The 25788-nt window shown below is 51.7% G+C and overlaps 2 protein-coding genes across 2 annotated transcripts in view; both read left to right on the top strand.

Moving 5' to 3' along the window:
* The window catches only part of ZNF683 (zinc finger protein 683), a 29506-nt gene extending 12884 nt beyond the window's left edge, over positions 1-16622 (top strand). Inside the window, 7 exon segments of the mRNA XM_068537517.1 lie at positions 10003-10118; positions 11001-11125; positions 11766-11970; positions 13351-14045; positions 15108-15236; positions 16249-16543; positions 16546-16622. Coding sequence (XP_068393618.1) covers positions 10003-10118; positions 11001-11125; positions 11766-11970; positions 13351-14045; positions 15108-15236; positions 16249-16543; positions 16546-16622 — 1642 coding nt within the window.
* A 1598-nt stretch (positions 16623-18220) lies between these two features.
* The window catches only part of CRYBG2 (crystallin beta-gamma domain containing 2), a 28353-nt gene continuing 20785 nt past the window's right edge, over positions 18221-25788 (top strand). Inside the window, exons 1-3 of the mRNA XM_068537807.1 lie at positions 18221-18336; positions 20363-20432; positions 22077-22813. Of these exons, the coding sequence (XP_068393908.1) occupies positions 18221-18336; positions 20363-20432; positions 22077-22813 (923 nt within the window). The remainder of the gene's footprint in view (positions 18337-20362; positions 20433-22076; positions 22814-25788) is intronic.

Genomic DNA, 25788 nt, shown 5'->3' with positions numbered 1-25788 from the left:
CCATCTGTATGTCTTCTTTGGAGAAATGACATGTAGGTTTTGATGGATACTTCACTAGAGCCTTCATTTCACGGAGCTCCCATTCTAGCAGGAGGCATTTATGGAAACTCCAGGAAGGCATTCTAGTGTTAGGAAGGCAAGAATATACTTATCTCTCTCTTTTTAAGAGCTTTAATATATAATACAGTGTATACTGTACTATTCATCCATTTAAAGTGGGCAATTCAGTGGTTTTTAGTATATTCAGAGTTGTGCAACCACCATGATCTTATTTTTTTTTAACCATGACCTATTTTATTTTTTAATTTTTCTAAATTTATTTATTTTATTTATTTATTTTTGGCTGCGTTGGATCTTCATTGCTGCGCGCGGGCCTTCTCCAGTTGCGGCGAGCGAGGCTACTCTTCGTTGCGGTGCACAGGCCCCTCATTGTGGTGGCTTCTCTTGTTGCGGAACACCGGCTTTAGGTGGGTGGGCTTCAGTAGTTGCAGCATGCAGGCTCAGTAGTTGTGGCTCATGGGCTCTAGAGCACAGGCTCAATAGTCGTGGTGCATGGGCTTAGTTGCTCCATGGCATGTGGGATCTTCCAGGACCAGGGATCGAACCCATGTCCCCTGCATTGGCAGGCGGATTCTTAACCACTGTGCCACCAGGGAAGCCCAACCATGACCTATTTTAGAACATCTTCATCACACTAAAAGCAAACACTCCCAATCTCCCCCTCCCAACCCCCAGCTCTAGGCAACCACTAATCAAATTTCTGTCTCTATATATTTGCCTATTCTGGACATTTCATATAAATGGAATCATACAATATGTCATCTCTGTGACTGGCTTCTTTCATTTAACATAATGTTTTTAATGTTTACATTGTAGCGTGTATTAGTACTTCATTTTTATAGATGAAGAATATCCCATTGTATGAATATACCACATTTTGTTTATCCATTCGTCAACTGATGGACATTTGGGTTGTTTCTTTTTCTTTTTTAATTGAATTATATTAGATTTATGTGTTGTTTCCACTTTTTAGCTATCGCAACTAAAGCTGTTATGAACATTCATATAAAAGTTTTTATATGAACATATGTTTTCAATTCTCTGGAGTATATATTATCTAAGAATAGAATTGCTGAGTCATATGCTAACTGTTTAAATTTTTGAAGAACCACCAAATTATTTTCCACAGTGGCTGCAGCATTTTGCTTGCCTGCCCGCAATGTATAAGGGTTCCAATTTCTCCATATTGTTACCAACACTTGTCTTTTATCATATTTTTTAAAAAATTATAACCATCATAGTGGGTGTGAAATAGTAATTCATTGTGGTTTTGATTTGCATTTCTCAAATGACTTTTAATGTTGAGCTTTTTTGCTGTTGTTGAGAATTTTTATATGTTTATCGTCCATTTATATGTCTTCTTTGGAGAAATGTCTGTTCATATCCTTTGCCAATTTTTTGATTTGGTTATTTGTTCTTTATTATTGAGTTGTAAGAGTTGTTTATATATTCTGGATACAAGTTCCTTATCAGATAAATGCTTTGAAAATATTTTCTCCCATTCTGTGAGTTGCTTTTTCACTTTCTTCTTTAAAAAATAATTTATTGGGCTTCCCTGGTGGCGCAGTGGTTGAGAATCTGCCTGCTAATGCAGGGGACACGGGTTCGAGCCCTGGTCTGGGAAGATCCCACATGCCGCGGAGCAACTAAGCCCGTGAGCCACAACTACTGAGCCTGCGCGTCTGGAGCCTGTGCTCCGCAACAAGAGAGGCCGCGATAATGAGGCCCGCGCACCGCGATGAAGAGTGGCCCCCACTTGCCACAACTAGAGAAAGCCCTCGCACAGAAACGAAGACCCAACACAGCCATAAATAAATAAATAAATAAATAATTAAAAAAGAAAATTTATTAAGGTAAAATTCACATAACATAAAATTAACCATTTTAAAGTGAACAATTCACTGTCATCAGAACGCTGTACAACCACCACCTGTATCTAGTTCCAAAAGACTTCCATAACTCCCAAGTAAAATCCTTTACCCTTTAAGTAATTTCTCTTCATTCCCTCTTCCCCTCAGCCCCTGGCAATGACCAATCTGCTATCTCTATGAAGTTATCTATTCTAGACATTCATATAAATGGAATCATATAATATGTGACCTTTTGTGTCTGATTTCTTTCACTTAGCATAGTGGTTTGGAGGTTCATCCACATTGTCTAATATTCCATTGCATATATATACTATAATTTATTTATCCATTCATCTGTTGATGGACGTTTGGACTATTTCTACCTTTTGGCTATTGTGAACAGTGCTACTATGAACATGCGTGTACATGTACTTGCTTGAATATCTGTTTTCAGTTCTTTTGGTATATGTCTAGGAGTGGGATTCCCGGGTCATATGGTAATTCTTTAACTTTTTGAGGAATCACCAAACTGTTTTCCACAGCAGCTGAACCATTTTGTATCCCTATCAACAATGGATGAGTGTTCCAATTTCTCTACATCTTTGCCAACACTTTTTTTTTTTTTTTTAATTACAGCCATCCTAGCCTTTTCATTTCTTGATGGAATCCTTTGAAGCACACAAGTTTTAAAGTCTAATTTACCTTTCTTTCCCCTTTTGTTGCCTATGTTTTTGATATTGTATCTAAGAAGGCTTTGACTAACCAAGGTCACGAAGATTTGTTCCTATATTTTCTTCTAAGAATTTTATGGTTTTAGCTCTTATCTTTAGGTCTATGACTCATTCTGAGTCAGTTTTGTACACGGTGTGAGAATTTTGTGTGCACACAGATATCCAATTTTCTCAGCACCATTGGTTGATCTTGTGTCCTGCAACCTTGCTGAACTCGTTTACTAATTCCAATACGTTTTTACGGATTCCTTAGGATTTTCTATATATAAGATCATGTCATGTGTGTATAGAAATAGTTTTACTTTTTCTTTCTAATCTGGATGACTTTTACTTCTTTTTCTTGCCTAAAATTGCCCTGGCTAGGGCCTCCAGGACAATGTTGAATAGAAGTGGTGAGAGTAGACATCCTTGTCTTGTTCCTGATCTGAGAGGGAAAGCAACAAGGCTTTCACCATTAAGTGCAATGTCGGCCACTTGCTTTTTGTAGACTTTCTTTGTTGGGATGGGGAAGTTCCCTATTCCTAGTTGAGTGAGTGTTCTTATCATGAAAGAGTGTTGGATTTTGTCAAGTGCTTTCTTTGCATCTACTGAGATGATTGTGTGGTTTTTGTCCTTTATTCTATCGATATAGTGTGTTACATTAATCAAGTTTTGGATGTCAAACCACTTCTGGTATAAATCTTACTTGGTCATGGTGTATAATCTTTCTCTTGTGGTGCTAGATTCTGTTTGCTCATATTTTGTTGTGGATTTTTGCATATATATCCATAAGAGATATTTCTCTGTAGTTGTCTTGTGATGTCTTTGGTTTTGGTATCAGGGTAATACTAGCCTCATACAATGAGTTGGGAAGTGTTCTCTCCCTCCTTTTCTATTTTTTAGGAGATTTTGTCAAGAATTGATATTCTTTGAATGTTTGATGGAATGTGGGTCATATCCTTTGGAGACAGGAAAGAGCTAGGGCTCTGGGACCTTGGACAGAGGCAGCTGAATCTGACACACACATCTGTTCTGATTGGCGGGCACATTATTTTAAAACATTTGAACCAACTTTAAAAAAAAAAATCTAGAGATTTCACATAAGAATCCTGATTTTCAGATTCTCTAGAAAAGTCAGAGCCTTTGGCAGCACTGGCCTCTAATATGCTGAGTCATGATGAATGGCCTAAGCTCTCTGGTTTACCTCAGGCCCCACCTTTCCTTGTTAATCCTGACACCAAGGCTGAGTGTCAGGTACCATTTGCATCATACTTATTCCTGGACCACTCTTTGTTAACTGCATGGCCACTGTAGGTATTTGAGTGGATGCTACCTGGTTTACCCTTGTTGAATCTTTGTTTGCTTATCTATAAAATGGAGACATTAATAGTTCTTACCTTGGAAGATTTCAAGGAAGATTAAATGAGACGACTATAAAGAGGTTTAGCACACAGGGGGCACTCAGTTGATTTATCCTTTGCATTTTGCTGGCTGCGTAGTATTCTGTTGCATGTATGTACATAATAGGTACAATTCTTCTAATGGTGGGCATACAGATGGACTTCAATTTTTCTCTGTTTCACACAAGGCTGGATAGGACATCCATGTATATGGTAGGCAGTGCTATATGGTGGTTAAGAGTATATTAGCGCTACAGGATTTGAATCCCAGCTGTGTGACCTCTTTTTGTCTCCTATCCTCTTGGAATGGTTGAGATAAGGGGATGGGTGGGATGACCTCAGATGTCATTTGAAGATATATCTACAGTTTTGTCCACAGAAGGACTGGAAGTTTATGGGTGGGTGCAGGGGAAGATGCAAGAGTCTCGAGGCCCTTTCTGCAAATGTGAGAGCTGGCGAGCCCTATCTCAGGATCTCCCCGCCCTGGGGTGTGAAGCCAAAGGCCAACTCGTTGCATCTGACTGACAGCTGGGCTGTCCGGGGAGATGAGATAAGTGGGTGTCAGGCAGAGGGAGGGAGGTGTCAACCACAGAGTGGGGGCAGGTGAGCGCACTGTGGACTGGGCTGAGCTCTCCACCCTCAACCCTGTCAGAGTCACAGAGCTGCTTAACCCTCTGAAGAAATGATGGTCCCAGACCCCCCTCCTGACCTGGCTGATCTGGTGCCCCCTAAAAATTATGCATGCAACAGAGTTCCAGGACCCCGGCACTGAGCCAGCCAGGAGCTCAGCTGATTGTCCTCAAGGTTGGAGGTGGCAGTGGTTATGGATTGGAGAAGTTTTTGAGGTTTTTGAAGAGGAAGTGGGGCTTTTGCTTGTGGTTCCACTGTGTTTCTCTTTGTACTGCACAACGCTAGCCCAACACTCCTGGCTCTACTTTGCTTCCCAAACCGTTTAATGATAATAAGCTTTGATAGTTGCACACAACTTTTTATTTCAGCAACATCCCGCAAGCCTTCTGATAAGTGGGCTGTAAATTGCAAGGTCTGTGTCATGTTCCTATGGGCTTTATTCCCAGCAACTAGTCCAATGCCTGATACATACTTGGCAATCAATAAATATGTGAGTGAATGAGTGAATGACAGGTTCTTGGGGGAGCTTGCACGGTGCCAGATGCTAATTCTGCAGCGCATTTCCCCAGTCCTTTACTTGGGTCTCTATCCATCTTTACTTTTCCAAGGGTCCTTTGGCCTCTGAAGGGAATCCAGGCTCTACTGTACCACATTTGTGGCCCTTTTTGTCTGTTCATAGGTACCCCTGAATTGCCCCAGGAATTCTTCCCTGAGGTCTCCTTCTCTTCTGGGACATCGCAGCCCCAACCTGGGTCACGTGATCTTGGGCCAGTCACTTTCCTTCTCTGAGTTTCAGTTTTCTTGTCTGTAAAACAGAAATAATAGCATCCATCTTGCCATTGTGTTGATAGAGTTAGACAAAGCTGGTCAAAGTGCTTTGCAGGGTTCCTGGCACATGGGGAGGGCTCGAATGCCAGGAGCTACTATTGCTGTGGTATGTGGACTGGTGTGAGGGCAAGACTGCATTGGAGGAGAGCAATGGTCTCCAACCAGGGCTTAATGAATAAAGCAATAAAACTGAATGTAGTTCATCTCTCCAAGTGTGCTGCCCAAATTCTGGTCTTCCAAAGTGAGCCAGGAACATTCATCATCAGCTTTTAGGAAGCTGACTTGCAGATACTTGCCTAACTAGGCAAAGATTGATATACAATATTAACAGTAACCCACATTTGTCAAGTGCTTGCATTGGGCCCGGCACTGTCCTCAGGGCTTTACATAAATTATCTTGAGGAATCATTGAAAGAACGCTGTGAGGCAAGTGCTATTATTATCCTCATTTGACAGATGAAGAAAGAGGGACAGAGGTTAAGTGACTTGCCCTAACATCACAGAGCTGAGATTAAATCCAGCAGAGTTAACATTCTTTAAAAAAAGAAAAAAATATATATAGTCCAATTCTTTTCCATTATAGGTTATTACAAGATATTGAATACAGTTCCCTGTGCTACATGGTAAATCCTTGTTTATCTATTTGATATATAGTGGTGTGTATCTTTTAATCCTATACTCCTAATTTATCCCTCCCCCTCCTCTTTCACGTTTCCTAACCATAAGTTTGTTTTCTATGTCTGTGAGTCTGTTTCTGTTTTGTAAATAAGTTCGTTTGTATTATTTTTAGATTCCACATATAAGTGATATCATATAATATTTGTCTTTCTGTGTCTGAGAGCTAATATTCTGAAACACTCTGCATATTACCTCTGCATGGAGATCCTTTCCAGCCTTGTGTGGAACAGGGAAAAATTGGAGTCCACCAACAGAGAAATGCTACATATTATGTCCATCAGAGGACATATAGGTGGTTCTCTGCAATGGAACACTATATAGTCAGGAAAAAAACAAGAGGCAGATGATGTGTACATTCTGGCATGAAATGATGGCCACAGTAGATTGTTGGTAGAAAGAGCTGCAGAACAGTACTGTCATATAATCCATTTGTGTATAAAAACAAAATTTTAAAGTCCATTTACTTGTTCGTAGGTTCATGGATAAATGTCTGGAAGGATAAACACCAAACAATTCACACTCACCACTGGGAAACTGTGAAGGAGGGAAGCTTCCATTTTTTGTCTGTATATTCTATGTTGCTTGAATCGTTGACCACTCATCTGTATTATTTTGTAATTAACAGAAAGATGAAGAAAGCAAGTGCACAGTGAGCCAGGAGCCTGAAGACCCCTGTGCACCCCTCCAGCTCTTCTGCTCCAGATGCTGATTCCTTTCTGAGGCCTCCCTGGTGTTTTCCACTCAGCACTGAAGGCTCCTCAACCCTGCTTCCCCTCCACGATCATTTCTCAAGCCCCCTCTGGTCTCCAAGGACTTGCCTTGGCCTGGGTCTCTCATCTGGGTCCAGGCATTGGTCCAGGTTTCCCAGGAGACCATGGTCCTACCCCTTGTGCTACCCCTCAGGGGGATGTGGGACATGGTGACATCACAGTTAAGCTGGTGACATCACAGTGGACCTGGAGGCTGGCAAGACAGAGGACCTGGCAAGGCCCAAGAGATGGGAGCAAGGAAGGGATTGGCAGGTAGAGGCTGTTTCCAGTGAGAACTTGAGGGATTGTGTCCCCAGCCCTCCTCCTGGGACACTCCTAGCCAGGCCTTTCAGGGATTGGAGATCTGGAAATCTCCAAGGCCATTTTCCTTTTTGTTCCTAACCAAGAGGTTGTACACTTTTCTGTGAGCTGGGAGCAGAGTGTGATGCCAGGAGGGGGCGGACTTGGCAGATGGAAGCCAAAGGTGTGTGTGAATCCTCCTTCGAGATGTGGGTGGGGCCTTCTGTGGGTACCCAGTGAGGCTCTTGCACCCCTAGATTCCAGGCAAGGCTGGAAGGGAGGCAGGCTGTGTCCTGGGAGGCTGGGAGGGCTCCAGCTTTGGGGAGTGGAGTTCTGGTCGACCAAGATGGTGAGGAGTGCCATGGGAAGGGCTCCTCAATAATCTGAAGGATGCTGAGAGGGCAACTGGGATGTGCAGGGTTGGTGGGGGGAGAGGATGGGGAGGGTGGTCTGGGCCTTGGGAATGGCACTTTGGAAGAGAGCATGGGGAACAGAAATGAAGCAGTGGGAGTGGCATTGGGGGTGGGCTGACATTGCCAAGAGACAGTGGAATCTGAGGGTTGGCACCAGAGAGCTCTTGGCTATTTGCTGTGTGACTCTGAGTGAGTTGCTTACTCTCTCTGAGCTTCTGTTCCGTCATCATGGGGATAATAAAACCAACCACACAGGCTTATTGTGAAGATTAAATAAGATAATGTTTATGAAGCCCCTAGCACAGTGCCAGGCACATAGTAACTGTAAATGTAGCTATCTACTCTAATCCTCGGAGTATTCCAACCTGAGCCTGGCGCTTCATCTATTCTGGACGTGTATAGTGCAGGATTCTTGGTTGTAAGCTACAGAAACCATTTCAGGAGGATTTAAGGAGAGAAGGAGGGAATTCCCTGGTGGTCCAGTGGTTAGGATTCTGGGCTCTCACTGCTGGGGCCCAGGTTCAATCCCTGGTCAGGGAACACAAACCACGCAGTGTGGCCAAAGGAAAAAAAAAAAGAAGAGAGAGCGAAAGGAGGAATTCACTTAAAAGATGCTGGGGAAGCTCAGAGAAGGTTTGGGAAGGCTGCAGAGCCAGGCTTGGAAAACAGGGCCAGGACCACACCCCCAGCACCAGGCCCGAGAGGACTGGTGACACCCTCTGAACCCCCTTCTTTCCTCTGCTGTCCTGGAGGCTGGTGCAGCACCGTCTACGTACAGAGTGGGCTCCACCGACCTGCCACCTCAAGGCCGCTGGCTTCTTTTTTTTTTTTTTTTTTTTAATTTTAAAAAAAATTTTATTTATTTTATTTATTTATTTTGGCTGCGTTGGGTCTTTGTTGCTGTGCGCGGGCTTTCTCTAGTTGCAGTGAGCGGGGGCTACTCTTCATTGCAGTGGGCAGGCTTCTCATTGCGGTGGCTTCTCTTGTTGCGGAGCACGTGCTCTAGGCATGCGGGCTTCAGTAGTTGTGGCGCACAGGCTCAGTAGTCGTGGCTTGCGGGCTCTAGAGCGTAGGCTCAGTAGTTGTGGCACTCGGGCTTAGTTGCTCCGCGGCATGTGGGATCTTCCCGGATCAGGGCTCGAACTCATGTCCCCTGCATTGGCAGGCGGATTCTTAACCATTGCGCCACCAGGGAAGCCCCAGGGCCACTGGCTTCTGATCACAGTCTGGATGGACACATCTGGTCAGTCTGGTCCATGTCATGTGCCTGCATCACGTGTTGGAGCAAGGAGGTAGGAATGCAGCATGTGGCCATTTTGGCTTTTATAGTGGAATGTGCCTTCTGCCTCCCTCCAGACTCATGTGGGAGAAAGTTCCAGATGCTGGGCATCCAAAAAACCTGGCAAATACCTACATGGGAAACAAGAATAAGTAAAGAGTGGTCCCTGACCTTGAGATACACACAGACACGTAGGGGTCAGTTATATGGAAAAATGATTATGACAGGAAGTGACGGGGGCCATAGTGGAAGTGAGTACTGACCAGGGGCTGAGCTGGCAGAGTAATATGCCCCTTGCCTACAATGGAGAGTTCGAGATGTCCCTGTGCATTCCATGCCACCTGGGTGGCATGGCCAGGTGGAGTTTGAGGCCTGGATGGGGCTGCCACACTGGGCCAGACACTGCGGACACACCAACCGGGCAGAATCTGTGTGAGGCCGGGGGGCGATGCACCTTCTCTTGCTCACAGGAATGATGAAATTGCTCAGCCTGAAGCTGTTTCTGGCCTAAAGGGTCTCCCTTTTGATATCGAGTCACGAGTCACGCCTTACAAGCATTCTGCTGTGTCTTTGAATTATCTCTTGCCCAGAGGGGGGGCCTCAGCATTCTATCTAAATTAGAGAAAGGATTCCCCAGAACCGAGAAATCAGAGATGGGACGAAGAGGAGGAAGACGTACTCGCTGCCCCCTGGGCCCGTGCTGTGTGAGATCGGATTCCTGCTTTCTCCCCTGCCTCACCCTATGTTGCCTGCTCTTGTCTCTGCCTGTTCCTGTCCCTGCCACCCCCGTCACTGTCTTCCCTGTCAACATCACTGCCCGTCTCTGTCTCCGTTGGGCCCCCTTCCCCGGAAGGACCCCAGCTCCAGCCTCTGAGCCCTGCGCTGTCCCCCTCCTGCTCAGCCATCTGAGTTCTCTGAGAGCCAGAGTTAACCACCCCCACTCCATCCCAGCCCACACACTGAAATTCCAGTAGCTCCAGTTTACTGTGGCCCCAAGCTCTGGCAGTGTTGTCTCAGGTAGGTAAAGGCAGGTGGGCGGCTCGCCCTTGTCAGGTCCCGGAGGGCCCCCGCCCGCCTGCCTGCCCCCCCTTCCTATTTGTGGCAGCTTCAAATGTAGCACCTTCCTGTCACCTCTCACACCCACGGGGGCCTCAAACACAGACAGAGGCTGGCTGCCCACCTGCTTCCTTCCCCAGCCAGAGGGGACTTCTGCCGAGCCAGGTGAAGAGCCTCACCCAGGCCGCCTCTCCTTCTGGGGTGTTCTGAGACCTGGGGCAGGTTGGGAGGAGTCAGGGAAGAGGGAGAGGAGACCGGGTTTTGGAGGAATGAGACACCCGCGTGAGGCTGCCAGGCTCTGAGGGGCACCGGGGGTTAAGGAGGGTTACGGAGGGGAAGGGGAAGGGCCTCGGGACACTTGCCGAGCTGCGTGGTCCCTGGGCTGCGCGGCCCTCAGTGAAAGCAGCAGACAAGTGAGGCGCTAGCCGATCAGACAGCTGGCGCAGGGCAGCCTCCTGTCAGCCCAGTCAGGACCGGGGACTCTGGGTCCGCTCGCTCAGACCGCCCCTGCTGAGGAAGCTGAGCCCGGGAAGTCTGGGTGGCGGGACACTGGGGCTTCCTCAGCTGCCCAGAAAAGCTGTGTGGATGAGCTGGGGGGCAGGGGCGCCCCTCAGTGCGGAGCCTGTGGTTGGTAGAGTCTTGGAATAGCTTCTCAATTCCCTGTGGCCCTGAGGAGGTCTGGAATGTTTCCTCAGATCTCTGAGCTCACCTGGAAGTACCTCCATGAGGACCTCCCTCTCTCCTCTCTTCCCCAGGGATGGGGACCAGGCCAGCTCTGCTCTTTGCCTCTGATTGGCCAGTCTCCATTCAATCCTCTTCTTGCGCCTACCAGGAAAGCATCATTGGCTTTGATGTCATTGCTGAGAGAGTCCTATCACATCAGCCAGTCCAACTCTCCCAGTTTGCAGATAAGGAAACTGAGGCCAGGAGGGGCAGTGACTGACTCAAGGTCACACAGTGGTTTCCTGGGAGAGCCAGCCCTCGAAGACAGGCTCTTATTTGGAGGACCTTCACTGCTCACCTGTGACTGACCTGTCTTCCCAGCAGGTAGTGGGGGCATGAAGGGGGAACCCGCTCCTGATTTCAGTTGTTGCCACAAGACTAAGCCCCTGGGGAGCACAGGAGGCTCCCTGTCCCCCCACTCGGACTTCCAGCTCTGCCAAGGCGATCAGGTAAGGTGCGGTCCCATCCCCAATTTTGAGGCCAGGCTGCTTCTGGAAGGTGGGGATGTTAGGAAGAAGTAGGGGGAAAATCTGAAGGGACCTCGATTCCCCTGGTCCTGAGCACCCCTACCCCGGCACATCATGAGAATGTGCCCTTGGAAGTGCCAGAGACCCTCTCCCGTGCCCCAGGGGCCCGACTCTCCTGTGAGGCATGAGAAGGGACAGGGCCATGCAGGAAGCTTGGCTGTGTGACCGTGACCTGGGCCTTAGAGGGAGGAGGCTCAGGGCCCTCCTGTGGGGTACACAGTCTTTGATGAGGATTTTCTCTCAGTTCACCTTGGCTCCATTCAAGTAGATAGTCTGGGGGTGGTCAGGAAGGAAGGGTAGGAGGAAGAACAGGGCTGAGTGAGGGGTTCTGGGGCAGGGGGAGGGTAATCCTGGGGGTGGACGTGTAAGTCCCTTGGGAACGCGGAGGAGGGAAGGGGAAACCATTTGAGTGACAGACATGGTGGAGGCGGGTGTATGTTGGGGGGTGGTCTTAGCTTCTCCTCCCCGTTTGGAAACCAAACTAGGGGTGGAACCATCCCAAGGGACTATCCCAGGGGACTCCCAGTCCCTAGCCCCCAAGCCCCTTCCCCCTGCCCTCCAGGTCTTCCCAGCCTTCAGGCCACTTCCAGACACAGTGGATGCCCATGGCCCGTCCTGTGCCAGCTGGCTGTGCCCCTTGCCACTGGCACTGGCCAGGTCTTCCCTGCTGGCCTGCCCTCAGGGCCTGGACGTATACCTGTGCACCCTGCAGTCGGCACCCCCGGGCACAGCCCCGCAGGGTCTCAGAGAGGATGCCTTGAGCACAAGTAAGCCCAGGGCACGGGGCTGCACCTTGGTGGAGGCTGGAGGTGGGAAGCACTGTTAGGTTTGGGGATGAGAGACATTGCGGACCCAGTGTCACTCGTGAGGACAGAGCCTCAAGCACGCGTTACTGCCACATTTTGAACTGGAGCTCTGCCTGGGGGTGCGAGGGGCTCTCAGGTGGTGACACGTGAGCAGAGGTGAGCAGAGGAGGTGGGCAGTGGTTTTCTCAGGCATGGGTATGGGATCTGGTGTAGGCGTAGCTATTCCCGGGGATTGAGAGTGGCGCTTTGTCTGCCTAGAACGTTTGAGCTAGAGGGGCCTATTTTATAAGACAGGAGCCCTGGGAGTCAGGGAGTCGGGGGTGGAGTCCTGGTTCTGCCCTTTCTGGCTCTATGACATCATGGAGGCCAGTTTCTTCTTCCACAAAAGTACAATCTCACTAACCTATGTTCTACATTTATTGCTTACGATACACCATTTCCTTATGCAACTCGACCTGGAGGGCAGGGACCATGCTGCTGTGTCCTTTATTTCCCCAGCACAGAGTAAAGCAGCTCAGTAAAGCTGGTTGAGTGAATAAATGAGGATCCAAGCAGACAATCTACTTTTTAATCTTTATACATATTTAGTATTTTACTTTATATCACTCCCAGTTTAACTCCTACCTCACTGGCTGTTGCACCTCAGTCTCCCTTGCTTACTCTCCATTACTTACCTCCTAAGTCTTCCCCTGCTCAGGAACTCAGTCCAGAGCCGCCTCCTCATCCCTCCCCTCCCCTCTCCTCCACTGTTCCCATCTCCTCTCCTCTCCTCTCTCTTCTTTCCCCCCTCCTCTCCTGTTCTCTTTATCTAGAGTAGCAGTTTGATAGAACTTCCTGCAATAATGGAAATGCTCTGTACTTGTGCTGTCTGATACCATACCTACTGAGCCTTTTAAGTGTGGCTAGTGCAAGTGAGGAACTGAAGTTTTTACTGTACTTATTTTAATCAATTTAAATGTGTCTGGTGGCTACCATTTTGGACACAGCAGATCTAGGACCACATTTTATGGGATCTCATTTGGGCCCATGGCACCCAGATTTATGTCTCCAGCTCAGGCTGCTCCATTAATCTCCAAACCAATTCACCCAACTACCCACTTGACTTCTCCACCTGTACGTCTAATAGGTTTCTTGAATCGTTTTCTCTCTCTGAAATCATTATGCGCTGCACAAATTCTAGCCTCTTTTATTGGCAAGGGCAATTGCAGACCAGGAAAGCCCAGAGAGGGGAGATGCCGTGCAGGCTAGAGCCCTCTCTCAGCTCCGAGCCAGGCAGGTTGATGCAGAGCAGAACTTTACCCGAGTCTGTGCGGCCCTGACCGTCTTCCCTTTCCTGCTCAGGGCACCAGCCACCAAGGCGGCCTGCCGGCTCCTCCAATGGCGAGAAACTCACAGCCAAGTACCCTCTGAGCAGGGACAAGATGGGAAGCCAGCTGGAAAGAGCTGGCGAGGGGTCCCCCCGCCCATCCTTCTCTCCTCACAACAGCTCTTCCCCAAACCCTTGGCAAGATAAAAAGAGCCCCAGCCCCTTGCCTTTCTGCTCCTGGCCCCTGCCCACCCCCATCTCCAAAGAATTCCCATCCCACCTCCGCCCATTCTATCCTGCGTACCCACTTCTCCTGCCCTCACCTTACCTGGTCACCTGTGGGGGCCTACCTTCTGTGCAGTGTCCCCCCCTCTTCATGCTGCCCCAGAACACCTCCTACACCACCATGGCTGTGCCCAGCTTGCTGATGAATGTCTATGAGGCTGGGCACTCCAGCACCCAGGGGGAGACCCTGCACCCCTACCCAGGGGCCTCTCAAGCCTCTGGCCAAACCCAACCCTCCCAAGCCCAGAATCCAGGCTCTGCAGCTGCCAGGACCTACTCCACAGGGCTGGAGCGTGCTGGCTGGGCGGTTCCAGCAAAGTCGGCCCCGCCGGGCTCCCAGGCTGGCTCTTCGGCCCTGCCTTATCCGCTGAAGAAAGAGAATGGCAAAATCCTGTACGAGTGCAACGTGTGCAGCAAGAGCTTTAGGCAGATCTCCAACCTCAAGGTATCTGCCTCTGGGCTCCGTGGCTCCCCTCAGCATCCTTCAATGACCCTCCCTCCCATCTAGAATCAAGAACCTTACAGCCAGAAGGAACGGCTGGGCAACCTCTAGGGCCTATGACCTTGGCTGGTTCATTTGGCCCCTCAGTTTCACATCCGTAGAGAGGAGTCCTCTCCACACTAAAAGACTGTCTATGAGATCCTCTAAGTTAAAAATAGGGAAACTGAGAAAAGATTTGCCCAAGGTTACCTTGATTTAATGGTGCAGTCAGGTCTTGATCTCAGTCTCTCAAAATCTAGGGCAAAGCCCTTTCTTGAACAACTATCCTCTCTGATTCCCAGTTAAGCCTCCTCTTGTTTACTTATTTGAAGTTCAGGTGGGGGAACAGGTAGATTTTAGACCTGACAACCAGCCTTTTTCATGTGGAATCCTGCACATCAGCGCTGTGCTGTAAACATCATTATAGGCATCGTCCAGCAGGGGGCAACCATGGGCACATCTCTGTGTATCAGCAAACACCGGAAGCTAGGCGCGAGTTGGCACCTGCTGAAGTTGAGGAAAAGTTACGGTTATTGGAGAACAGCCCTTCTGCATCCTCTAGGGCATGAATTCTTAAACTTTAACGAGTCTCAAACCACCTGGAGAGCTAGTAAACATGCAGATTCCTAGGCTCAGCCCCAGAGATTTTAATTCAGCTGGTCTGGGGTGGGACCTGAGAATCTGCATTTCTAACACTCTCCCAGGTGATGCTGCGGGTCTGTGGACCATACTTCGAGAAGCACTGCACAAGATACACACACACACACACACACACACACACACACACACACACAGGGTACCCCTCACCTGGCCTGCTGACCACAGCCATCTCCCCTCTTGCAGGGCAGCAGAGAGAGTGAGGGGATCCTGGGGAATGGTAGATTGGCCTTCAGGGAGGTGATACAGATGCAGGGGGATTGAGAGGCCTTGATGCCTATGGGGATGTGGGTAGAGATTTGAAGAGGATCCCCGGCCCTGCTGGAGGGCTCTGGGCAGTTGGCAGCATTTCTCCCACACCTGGCTCAGGTCCATCTGCGTGTGCACAGCGGGGAGCGCCCGTTCCAGTGTGCCCTGTGCCAGAAGAGCTTCACCCAGCTCGCCCACCTGCAGAAGCACCACCTGGTGCATACTGGGGAGCGGCCCCACAAGTGCCCGGTGAGACCATCCTCCCCCTCCCCTGTACTCCTGCAGGCTGCAGAAGAATTCTAGGCCCCCGGGGGATGACACCCGTGGCCTCCATTCCCCAACCATCCTGAGCAAGTGGAGACAGGACAGGAGGCAAAGGCTGGGGGGAAGAGGGAGGTGGAAAGGAAGGGCCAGGACGTGATATTGGAGGTCACCCCCTGGGCCTGGAGGGGAGAAAAGAGATGTATGTTTGTGGGGGGAGAAGAATGAAGTTAGGGGTCCTGGGGATACCCATTGCCTACTTCCCAGCATAGTTGGAGGAGTTAATGCTATAGTGTGTGTAAAGTATATAAACACGACTTATAACATCAGCTCATGTTAGCTCCCTCCCTCTTTGAGCCTCACCATGTCCCTTGGGAGGTCAGAAGGGCCCAGACTCTTTCCCTGTTTTAAAGAGGCAGAAACGAAAGCAGCATAGTGGTTATAGTCCGGGCTACCTGGGTTCAAAATCTCTGCCTCCAACTTGCTGTGTGAGCTTTGGCTAGTGGCTTCACTTCTCTGAGCCTCTGCGTTTTCATTGTAATATAGGAGTAGTACTTAGTCCTGCTTCTCCAGAGTCCTGGAGAAGACTAGTACACGAGAACAGTTCCTGGCATGTAGCAGCTCCCAGTAAATGTTAATTATGCCCACTGAAGCTGCAGCCCCACGCATAAGGGTTCTATGTGATTATCTCATTCAGTCCACCATACCTATGAGGTTAGGTATTAATACTCTCATGTTACCAATAAGGAGAGCAAGGATCAGAGAGGGGAAGTCACCTATACAAGGTCATGCAGGGAGTAAAAGAACCAAGATACTAACCCACTCTGACTGGCTACAATCTGCCAGACACTGTGGGTCCCAGGGAGGAATCATGGGGGGAAAGCTTCCAGGCCTGCATTACAGGGAGGTGGTAGGGGGGTATTTTCAAGATGGGGAGGGGGAGCAGAGATCCTGGGTCAACCAGGTGGGCAGAGCTGACGCCAGTGCCCATTCCCATCAGATGTGCCACAAACGCTTCAGCAGCTCCAGCAACCTCAAGACCCACCTGCGCCTGCACTCAGGGGCCCAGCCCTTCCAGTGCAGTGTCTGCCCAAGTCGCTTCACCCAGCACGTTCACCTGAAGCTGCACCATCGGCTGCATGCACCACGGCCCTGCAGCCTTGCTCACACCCACCTGCCCCTGGCGTCTCTTGCCTGCCTTGCCCGATGGCACCAGGGGGCACTAGATCTTGTGGTGGCCCCATCAGAGAGGCAGATAGACTGGGACGTGGACAAGGTCAAGGTGTCCTCAGCATCCCGGGGAAAGCAAGGGCAGCCAGCCTGAGCAGTGGTGCCAGGACTGCCCTGGGGAGGGGGCAGGGGCAGAGCAATTAAAGGATTTTCTCTATGATGAGTTGAGGCCTCCAGAGCTTCAATAGTGGAGGGGGAGGTCACCATGTATTTGCCAGACTTCACACCCCACTCCACCTGGCAATTCAGGGAACACAGCCAGGAAGAGACTATGCTACCCACTGCGTGGGGTGGGTGCCTGCAGCCATCTACTCTGGCTGGGTTTGAGTTCCACTCTCTGTTTGGGACCTATCTGGGACCAGCCCCACCATCTCAGCTCGCTGATGGACAGTCCAGCCTTCCAGGTCGCTGCAAGGTGCAGACCGTGCTGCCAAGCACAGGACACACTGCCCTCTTTTCTGAACAGATGTTCCAGCACCTGCCCAGATGCCTGTCTGCTGCTTCCCGCAACGTTCTTGTCTCACAGTTGCTACGTGCCCCCTCAGCTGGTACTCCCTGCCGTGGTCAGGTGCAGCATACTCCTCCCTCTGTACATGCCAGGATCTGAGCTCCCTGTGGGAGAGGCAGGAACACAAGGATATCAGTGTCCACTCATGACCCACAAGCAAGATGTCCCCCTGTGTGTCAGGAGCAGTCATCACAGAGAACAAATGGCTAAGGAGGCACCAAGCTCGGGGAAGGGGTTGAGGTCCTACAAGGACTGCCAGCAGGGAAGAACTGGCAGAGAGCCTGGGGAACTGGGACCCTCCTGATGGTCTTTCTTCCTGCAGTCCCAGAGGATCCCCCAATGTGCAAGGTATGCCCCCCCGAGAGTTAAGAGAGGTAGCATCAGGTGGGAAAGGGTACTGCCCTTTGGGGGTACAGGAGGCCCAGGTTATAATCACAACAGTAGCCATTATTAAATCATAATAGCTGGCCAACTTCCAGCAGGGGTCGCCGTTCGCATCCCTGTGGGTTTCGGATAGGCTTCCCCACCAGGGGAAGATTCCCCCACACGCGAGATTCCCGCTGTGTCATAGGGTCTCCAGGACCGAGAGAGAGAACTCTCATAAGGGTCCACCATGGCAGGGTAAGGGCAGGGTCAACGTCGATCCCCACCAGTATCGAGGTCTAGGTTCCAAGCCCACCTATCACCCTTTTGGCCCCGCCCAACATGCCAACCAATCAGGCTAGCCCCCCCAATCACGCCCATTCCCGCCCCTGGCTCCGCCCATGCGTTCTAGCGCCTCCTTCTCCGGGGGAGCGGGAAAGACCCTTGGCTCAGTCCAGGCTCCTGGCCCCTTCTAGCCCCAGGACCTTCCTTTCCGGCCTACTTTGTGCAGGCCCAGCTTGAAGGCTTCCAGCACCGGGACCCGGTGGGCCCCTGGCGCTTCCGGAGGCCTAAAGAAGTAGCACAGACAGGGCCAAGAGCTGCAGCGGGGCGGGGGTGGGGGTGGGGGAAGCAAGGGTGGGGGGTGGCCCGGGTGGGGACGACCCCTGCAGAGCGCACCCCCTGCCCTGGGGCTTGGGCAGCATCTGGATCGGTCCTCACCCCGCGCCCGCACTGCGGGCTGGGCGCTGTTTGCTCAGGGGGGCGGGCCGGAGGAGGCGTTTCTCTGTAAATGAGCGGGATCTGGGTGGCCCCCGCGGCCCGGGACCGGTCAGGTGTCCTGACGCCCCGAGCCTGGGACCTTGCCCTTGCCATGGCCGAGCGGCGCGGGGGCCTGGGGGCCCGCCTGGCTCGCCGCCTGGCCAGGCTAGGGCTCCGGAGGGAGTGCAAGGGGAAGCCGATACCGGAGGAGGCCAGATCCCGGGATAGGTGAGGGGTTTGGAGGAGGGCCGCTCGGGGCGCCCCTGGGCCCAAGGGTGTGGGTGTGCGTCTTGGAGTGTACCTGATGTTCAAATATCCTGTACGAGTGTCTGGGAGCATAAAAATATACCTGTCGGTGTACCACGATTTTGGTTATGTGGACTTTATATTATAAAGTTCCTGTGCTTTTATAAAACTTTACAACAAATTTGCAATTTCCTAAGTCTGGCAGGTGGCATGCCAGGGAACTCCTGATTTTCTCTCCAGAGATAGTTGAAAGGCAAATATGGTGGCTCCTCCTGCCCCTGTGGACTTTGATTCTTTCATCACAGGCCAGTTTAGCTCTGGTCTTCACGTCCCTTTGTCATGAGTATGACAGGTTCCTGAGTTGGCTTAGACTGCACTGCATTCGCCCTTAAATGCCATGAAGAAGTTTTCCCACTGTCATCTCAGATTGTAATAACATTAAACTTTTATTTGTCACTTGCTTGGTGCTGTACCTGGATTATCTCATTTAATCCTCACAGCAGCCAGACAAGGCGGGTATTTTGTGTGAGTCAGATAAGGAAATGGAGGTCCAGAGAGGTTAAGTCACCGCCTCAGTCACACAGCTGGGAAGTGGTGGGGCTGGGACACAGGCTTAAGCAGTCTGACTCCAGGGCCCACATCCTGAAGCACTGGGCTGCTCTGTTGCTTGGAGAGATTTCGGGACTGCGAACCAGGGGGCCGGAGCTCTGTCCTAATCCTAGATGCCACTGGCCACGTGACGCTGAACAAATTGCTACATCTCTCCTAGCTGGTTCACTGTTACCTGATGTCTGAGAGGAAGGGAAAAGGCTCTGTGGGTGGCCAGGCTGAATGGCTGGGAGGGGCATAGCGAAGAGGACCCCAGTAGCTCACAGGCCCTGTATCTGCAAAGAACATGGCGTGTGCTCTCAGGCACGGGGTGTTTGTGTCTCTGTGCAGAGACTGGGCAATTTGTTCTGATCTTATCATGACACGGCTGTCTCCAGCCTGCCCTGGGAGGAGTGGAGGCAGTCGTGGTGGGGCCAGAGTGAGGGGAGGAGTTTGTGCTGCTCTCTCACACAAAAGAGAGAAAGGAGGGGAGGGCCTAGCCACCCTATACCTGGAAGCCTGGATGGCCGGGGGTGCCCACACCCTGCCAGTGCCCTCCCTGGAAGTCACACCCCCTCCCTTTACCCTGTCTGGCAGGAACCTGCCCTATAGGCCCAGATGGCACTGCTCCTCCCTTTCTTTCCCCACTTGAGAGGAGGCAGGGCTGCGGGTGAGTCAGGGACAGGGAGAGCAGGGTAGGGACTTCGCATGCTCCTGGGCCAGCATGATGATACATCCCATGTGTGCACTTGGACTTGGTTCTCACTGGCTGTGGGAATGGGACTCTGGCCCTGAGGCACAGGCCTCTGCTCCCTGCTGATTGCCTGGAGTGGGGGGCAGAGTGTACGGAGGGGGCAGCCAAGGCACTTCCTCATCTTGCCCCCATTAGCATGGTGATGCCCAACCAACCTTTGGAGTGATACCATCCTAGTGTCTTAACTCCAAGGCTCACTAGCTGTGTGACTCCAGGCAAGTCACTTTACCACTCTGGACCTCAGTTCCTTACCTGAAAAATGAGGACAATAATATCTACCGTTTAGGATTATTTGTGAGGCTTAAAGGAAATTATGTAGGCCTGGTACCTAGTGCTAAACCTGGCATAGGGTGGGCCTCAGCAAATGGCAAGCTTTTGAATTATTAGGGTACTGTCCTTTTTCTGTATTCTGGCCCTGATACAGGCCCAGGCCCATCCCATCCCTGTCTCTCTGTCTCTGGAGGTGGAGTGGACAGCTGGGGGAGGGAGCAGAGAGGAAGCTGCTGCACAGACCTCCCCTGCCCCGCAGCCCCGCCCCCCCGAGATTTCAGGTGCTCATCCTGCCTGTGTGGGCCCTGAGAGAAGAGGTGGGAGAGCCACTAGGTCCAGTCTGGGCGTGGGAGAGGAGGAGGCTTCTTCATTCCTTTCCCTGTGCTTCCTTCCCAGGCCCTGGGGTGGCCAGAGCTGCCCTGACCTGGCCCAGGGCCAGGGCAGCACCAGCAGAGTCAGCCTCAAGGTAGGAGAGAATACAAGGGTGGGGGAGTGTAGGGGAGCAGAAGCTCTGGGAGGGGCTGGGCCGGCCCTGAGAACCCTGACTTACAAGTTAGGCAACTGGAGTTCTCTCATCCCTCCTCTGCCACGGGTTCACTGTGTGACCCTGAGCAGATCACTTCCCACTTCTGAACCTCAGCTTCCCCATCTGCAAAATGGGGACAGTAATGCCTCTTAGGGCTGTTGTGAGAAATAACGTAACAGATGTAGAACCTCCAGTGCGGGGCCTAGATGCTCAGAAAACAGCTTCCTAATGTCGGGGCCCCTGGGGGAGGCATGTAGGGGCAGTACCTGTTCTCAGGACCCCCTTTCCACACTCCCTCCTTTAGCTTGACCTTCCCCATCTTTGACCCCTTTTCCCCACTTCCTGGCATGGCCCCCAGGGGTGACGCTGGGCCGGTGGCTTAACCTTCTGCCCGCAGTTTCCCCATCATCAGTGGGGGCCTGAGCCATGGATTGGACAGAGACAAGGTCCCCCACTCCCCACCCCCTGGAGGAGCAGACGGCTTCCTCTGGAGGTGGCTCAAGCAGCCATGTGTCTCTCTGTGATCCTGAATACTATCAATAATTACTAGCATTTAATTGAGTACTGCTGGTACTCTGCATGGATTATCTCATACAATCTTCACAGCACTCCCAGGAAGCAATATTTTTATTATCACGCCCATTTTACACATGGGGAAGCGAAGATGCAAGAGGTATTGCAGCTAGAAAGTAACAGAGCTGAGAATCAAGCCCAGCTTGCCTTGCTCCGGGCCCCCAGATTAGTGATCCAACCCTCCTGTTTCTTGAGATGTTCAGCCTCTGGGGAGTGAGAGGCTGCATCTATTTCATAGATGAGTACATTAAGGCATTTGGGATCAAGGGCCTCTGCTAGGAGGAATTTGACCCCAGATTTGGCTCCTCTGTTGCCAGGGCCACAAACCCATCCCTGAAAACTGGTGTTTTGGGTGGCAGTGTCCATTTGGGTCCTTGGTCCTGAACCCTCTCCCCTCACACCCACAGCTAGGCTGGGCCCCAGGGGAAGACAGCGGACAGAAGTCAGTGTTGTCCCACTTAGGCAAAACCTCTTTCCAGGCTCCCTCTTGTCCCAAGAACATCTCTATGCCCAAGTACCTCCTCCCAGGTGTGTTTGGGAATCTCGGGCTGGGGGAGGGTACTGGGGAGTTGGCTGCAGGCTCTCTGGAAGCCAGGAGCGGGCAGAGGCCACGGGCATTTGTGGCAGGCCTGCCCACAAAGCCCCTAATGCCCAGGGCAGCTGGTACCAAAGGGCTGGAGGCCAGAGGATTCCTGGGAAATCAGCAGTTGGCCTGAGAATCAGGAGCCCTCACTGTGTGACTTAAGTCATGTCAGTGTCCACTCTGGGCCTCACCTTCCTCACACGCAGAATGGGAAGGGGTGAGTTGAATGCTGAAGGGCCTTTCCAGAGCTCTGCCTCTTTGTCCAGATCTTGTGGCCTAAGAGGCAGTCTCTCCTTAAGGCAGCTCTGCTTGGTGTCAGAGCTCTGCTCAGCTTCTTCTGTGACAAGGAGGGCAGCCGGGGTGTCAGGGGTACCCAGAAGGCAGGGGAGCGATTCTGTCACCCGGTCTCTGCTTCTGCTTTCCCTCAGGCCCAAGCCCAGAGCCTCTCAGAGTTGGACCTTTGGGCAGGGAGCCGTGGCTCCTGGCTTTGGAAGCAACCACACAGCTCAGGGAGGTCTGCTGAGCCACTGGGGCGCCTACAGAGGCCAGCAGTGGGCAGCGCCTCTGACCTGGCCAACTATGCCTCTGTGGGGCCAGAGAGCCTGGCACTGGCGGTGACCTCAGCAGAGCCTGCTGGGACCGGGTGTCCCTCATGCCCACCACCAGCTCCTGGATGTTTGGAACAAGGATCTCCAGGCTGCACCTGCCTGCAACCCCCGTACACAGCCCCAGAGATTCCTCTGAGGCCTGAGCCACCCAGCAACCTGGAAGACGTGCGGCCCCGCCCAGCATCCTCCCCCAGGGCAGAGGGGGCAAAGGGCGAGCCTACCAGCGCAGGGCCAGCCCTGCCCGAGCCAGCCCAGACTCTACGTGAGTGTCCCTCTGCCAGGAGGACCCGCTACCGCATCACCGTCACCCTGCAGGGGCGTGGGCAAGCACCTGGGGAGGAGACTGAGGAGCCCAAACCGGCCCGACTAGCTCCCCACCCCTGCGGCCCTGAGGAATCCAGGGGCTGGCAGGAGCCTCCCCAGGGCCCCCGCCCCATCACAGGGTGCCTGGTGGACCTGCCTCAAGAGCCCCGGCTGAGAGCCCCACCACATCAGGGGAGCACGGCCCAGCGGCAGGAGCTCCAGGCTGGCCAGATGCCTGGGTCCCCGCATAGATGGTGAGTAGACTTCGCCCCACGTGGGGCAACGCGGGGAGGGGAAACCGGCCTGTCTGCCCCCTCTTGGGTCTCTATCTTGTCTCTGGGCTTCTCCAACTCAAGGCCCATTCATTCAGTTCCCTGGGTGTGAGCTGACTCTGCCATCCCCTCCCCTTCCCAACTCTGCCCTCCTTTCCCTCCCCTCATCCAAAGGCTACCTCCTGGGACCCAGTGCTTCCCTATTCCTCTGTCCGCCTGAGGAGGGGGATATCCTGTCATGGAGAGGATGAGGGAGGGATCACCTTATCCTCAGCAACACCCCCTCATTCCCTCGTTCTGTTCCGGAGACCACATTCCCAGCCTGAGAAGAGACTCTCAGCCAAAGTGCTGTATGTCCTGGGGCAAGTTGCTTAACTTCTCTGGGCCTTGAGTTGCCAAGTAGATTTGGTAGCTGGAGATGAGGAAGGAGGAGGTGGTTACAGGAAAATACTTTGTACTCTAGAGAGTTGGGCTGCTGAAATAGCAGGGATGATTTTTTAAATAAATTTATTTATTTATTTTTGGCTGTGTTGGGTCTTTGTTGCTGCTTGTGGGCTTTCTCTAGTTGTGGGGAGCGGGGGCTACTCTTTGTTGCGGTGCGCGGGCTTCTCATCGTCGTGGCTTCTCTTGTTGCAGAGCACTGGCTCTAGGAGCGCAGGCTTCAGTAGTTGTGGCACGTGGGCTCAGTAGTTGTGGCTTGCAGGCTCTAGAGCTCAGGCTCAGTAGTTGTGGCGCACGGGCTTAGTTGCTCCGTGGCATGTGGGATCTTCCCGGACCAGGGCTCGAACCCGTGTCCCTTGCATTGGCAGGCAGATTCTTAACCACTGCACCACCTGGGAAGCCCAGGGATGCTTATTAATAAAGCTTCAGTCGCAACAATAGTTACCCCACATGGTTCTGTGTTGGCGGCACTGAGGTTCCCAAGCCTCCGTTTTTAATTTGTGTTGAAATTACTCTCCTGAATCTGCCTGGTGGGCTCAGAGGTGGAAGGATGTGTCCCCTAAAACTCACTGAAGAGGGGATGAACATGGGTTCTCTCTAGAACCACCGGGAAGGGCACTGGGCCTCAAACAGGGCTCTGAAAAGTTCCTAATGATGACGGTGGTGGCTGTCACTTATGGTTTGTTTTCTGTGCATAATTCTATTTAATCCTCACAACAGCCCCATGAAGTTGGACTAATCCTGCTCTCCACCTTTCCACCCCAATTACAATAGGGAAACTAAGGCTCAGAGAGGTTTCATCACCTGCTCAAAGTCAACCAGAAAGTGAAGGGGCCAGAATTTGAACCCGGGTACCTGTGTTCTAACTACTTCTCTCTCCTGCCTCTAACGGAGGCCTCGGTGGCCTTGTGCAAGCAATGGAGTGTTGAGTGTGGTTGCTGTGTGCACTGCAGAGCTTTCTGTAACCTCATGGAGGCAGACTTGGCAGTACTGTGTCAGCAGAGGCAGCATCAGGGATGACCAGGCCTCTGGGCAGGAGTCGGGGTAATGATTCTGTGATAAGGAAGAGGGACATGTGCGACCCAGACTGGCTCAGAGACCTGCTGCAGGGGGAGGGTGTGCCCCAGCTGGGGGAGAAGGGCTGCAGAGAGAGGGAGGGTGAGTGGGCGGGGCAGTCCTTGGAGAGGGGAAAGGAAGGAGCAGGAGGTTCATCTGGGGGACTTGGGCTCCTTCTGCCACTCCCTGACTATTTTGGGCACAGGTGGATAATGACAGACTCGCAGGAGGTGAGGGCTCACTTAGAAAGGAAGGAAGCGGACCTCCAGGGGTGTCATCCTTCTCCGTTCCCTTTCTGGGGGAGGGTTCTCTGGGCCAGGATTAGCAACTATCGGGGGTGGGGAGGCGCAACGCAACTGGGTCTGGAAATGTAAGATGTGTACGCATCCAAGTGTGTGCATCTGTTCAAATAAGGGTGAATTTCAAGGGGAGGAGGGCTGGGGGCTGTGAACTGACTCTGTGTGTGTGTGTGTGCTGTGAATGTGTGTGCATGTGTCACTGTGTTTGTGTGTTTCTGTGTGACTTGTGTGTCTGCTGTGTCCCTGTGTGTATATCCCCGAGTGTCTGTGACTGACTCTGTGTTTGTGTGTCTGACTGTGTACGTTGGGGTAAGTATCTATGTGTGTTTTTGTGCCTGTGTGACTCTGTGCGTCTGTGCCGTGTGTGTCTGTGTGTGATGCGGCACAAGCTTGTACGCCTGTGGGCTGGTTTGACCTAGTTTGTGGGTGACTCACAGGTAAGCGGGGAGAATCCAGGACGTGTCGGGTTAGACGAGGCTCTTTCCCACACTCCCCCCGCCCCCTCCTCAGCCTCTCCCTTTCCCAGCCCCACACACCTGATTTGGAAGCCACAGGTTAACCTGTGACAAATCCACCTATGGTCCGGGGCCCTGAAGAAGAGAGGGCTCTGGAAATGGGCATTTCTGCTGGCCTGGAAGAGGCATCCTGGGTCATTGGGGTGTGTCTTCAGAGGAAGGACAATATGGGGGAGGGCTATAGGCAGGCAGATTCCTGCATAGTTTGAAGAACATTCTAGCCATCACAACTATTCAGGGATGGGACAGGTCAGCTGTCAAATTTCGACCTCCCTGTCGCTAGAGGTATGCAAGCAGAAACAAATGATCACATGCTTGTGGAATGACTATCAAGGGTGTTGTCCAGGGGTTGGGTTGAGAGAAGCATAGAATCATAGGTCACTGTGACCTATGATCTGATTACCAATGGCTTCCTCTGAAGCTGATCTGATTACCAATGGCTTCCTCTGAAGCCGCTCTCCTGTTGCTTTGCCTATGGAGGCTTTCCAAATGTGGTTCCTGTTTTTTATGTCTAATTCTTTGACTTCTGTACTCCTAGGATACCACCTCCAAGAGAAAATTGGCTTTGGATGAACCTAACCAGGGCCTAGCACATCACGTGACACGATTAGCGCTGAATGAATGAATAAATGACTTAGAACCCAGG

This window comes from Eschrichtius robustus, chromosome 3, assembly GCF_028021215.1.
Source record: "Eschrichtius robustus isolate mEscRob2 chromosome 3, mEscRob2.pri, whole genome shotgun sequence".
Classification (NCBI taxonomy): Eukaryota; Metazoa; Chordata; class Mammalia; order Artiodactyla; family Eschrichtiidae; genus Eschrichtius; species Eschrichtius robustus.
The sequence above is the reverse complement of the archived record's forward strand: the minus strand, read 5'-3'. Positions and strand labels throughout refer to the sequence as shown.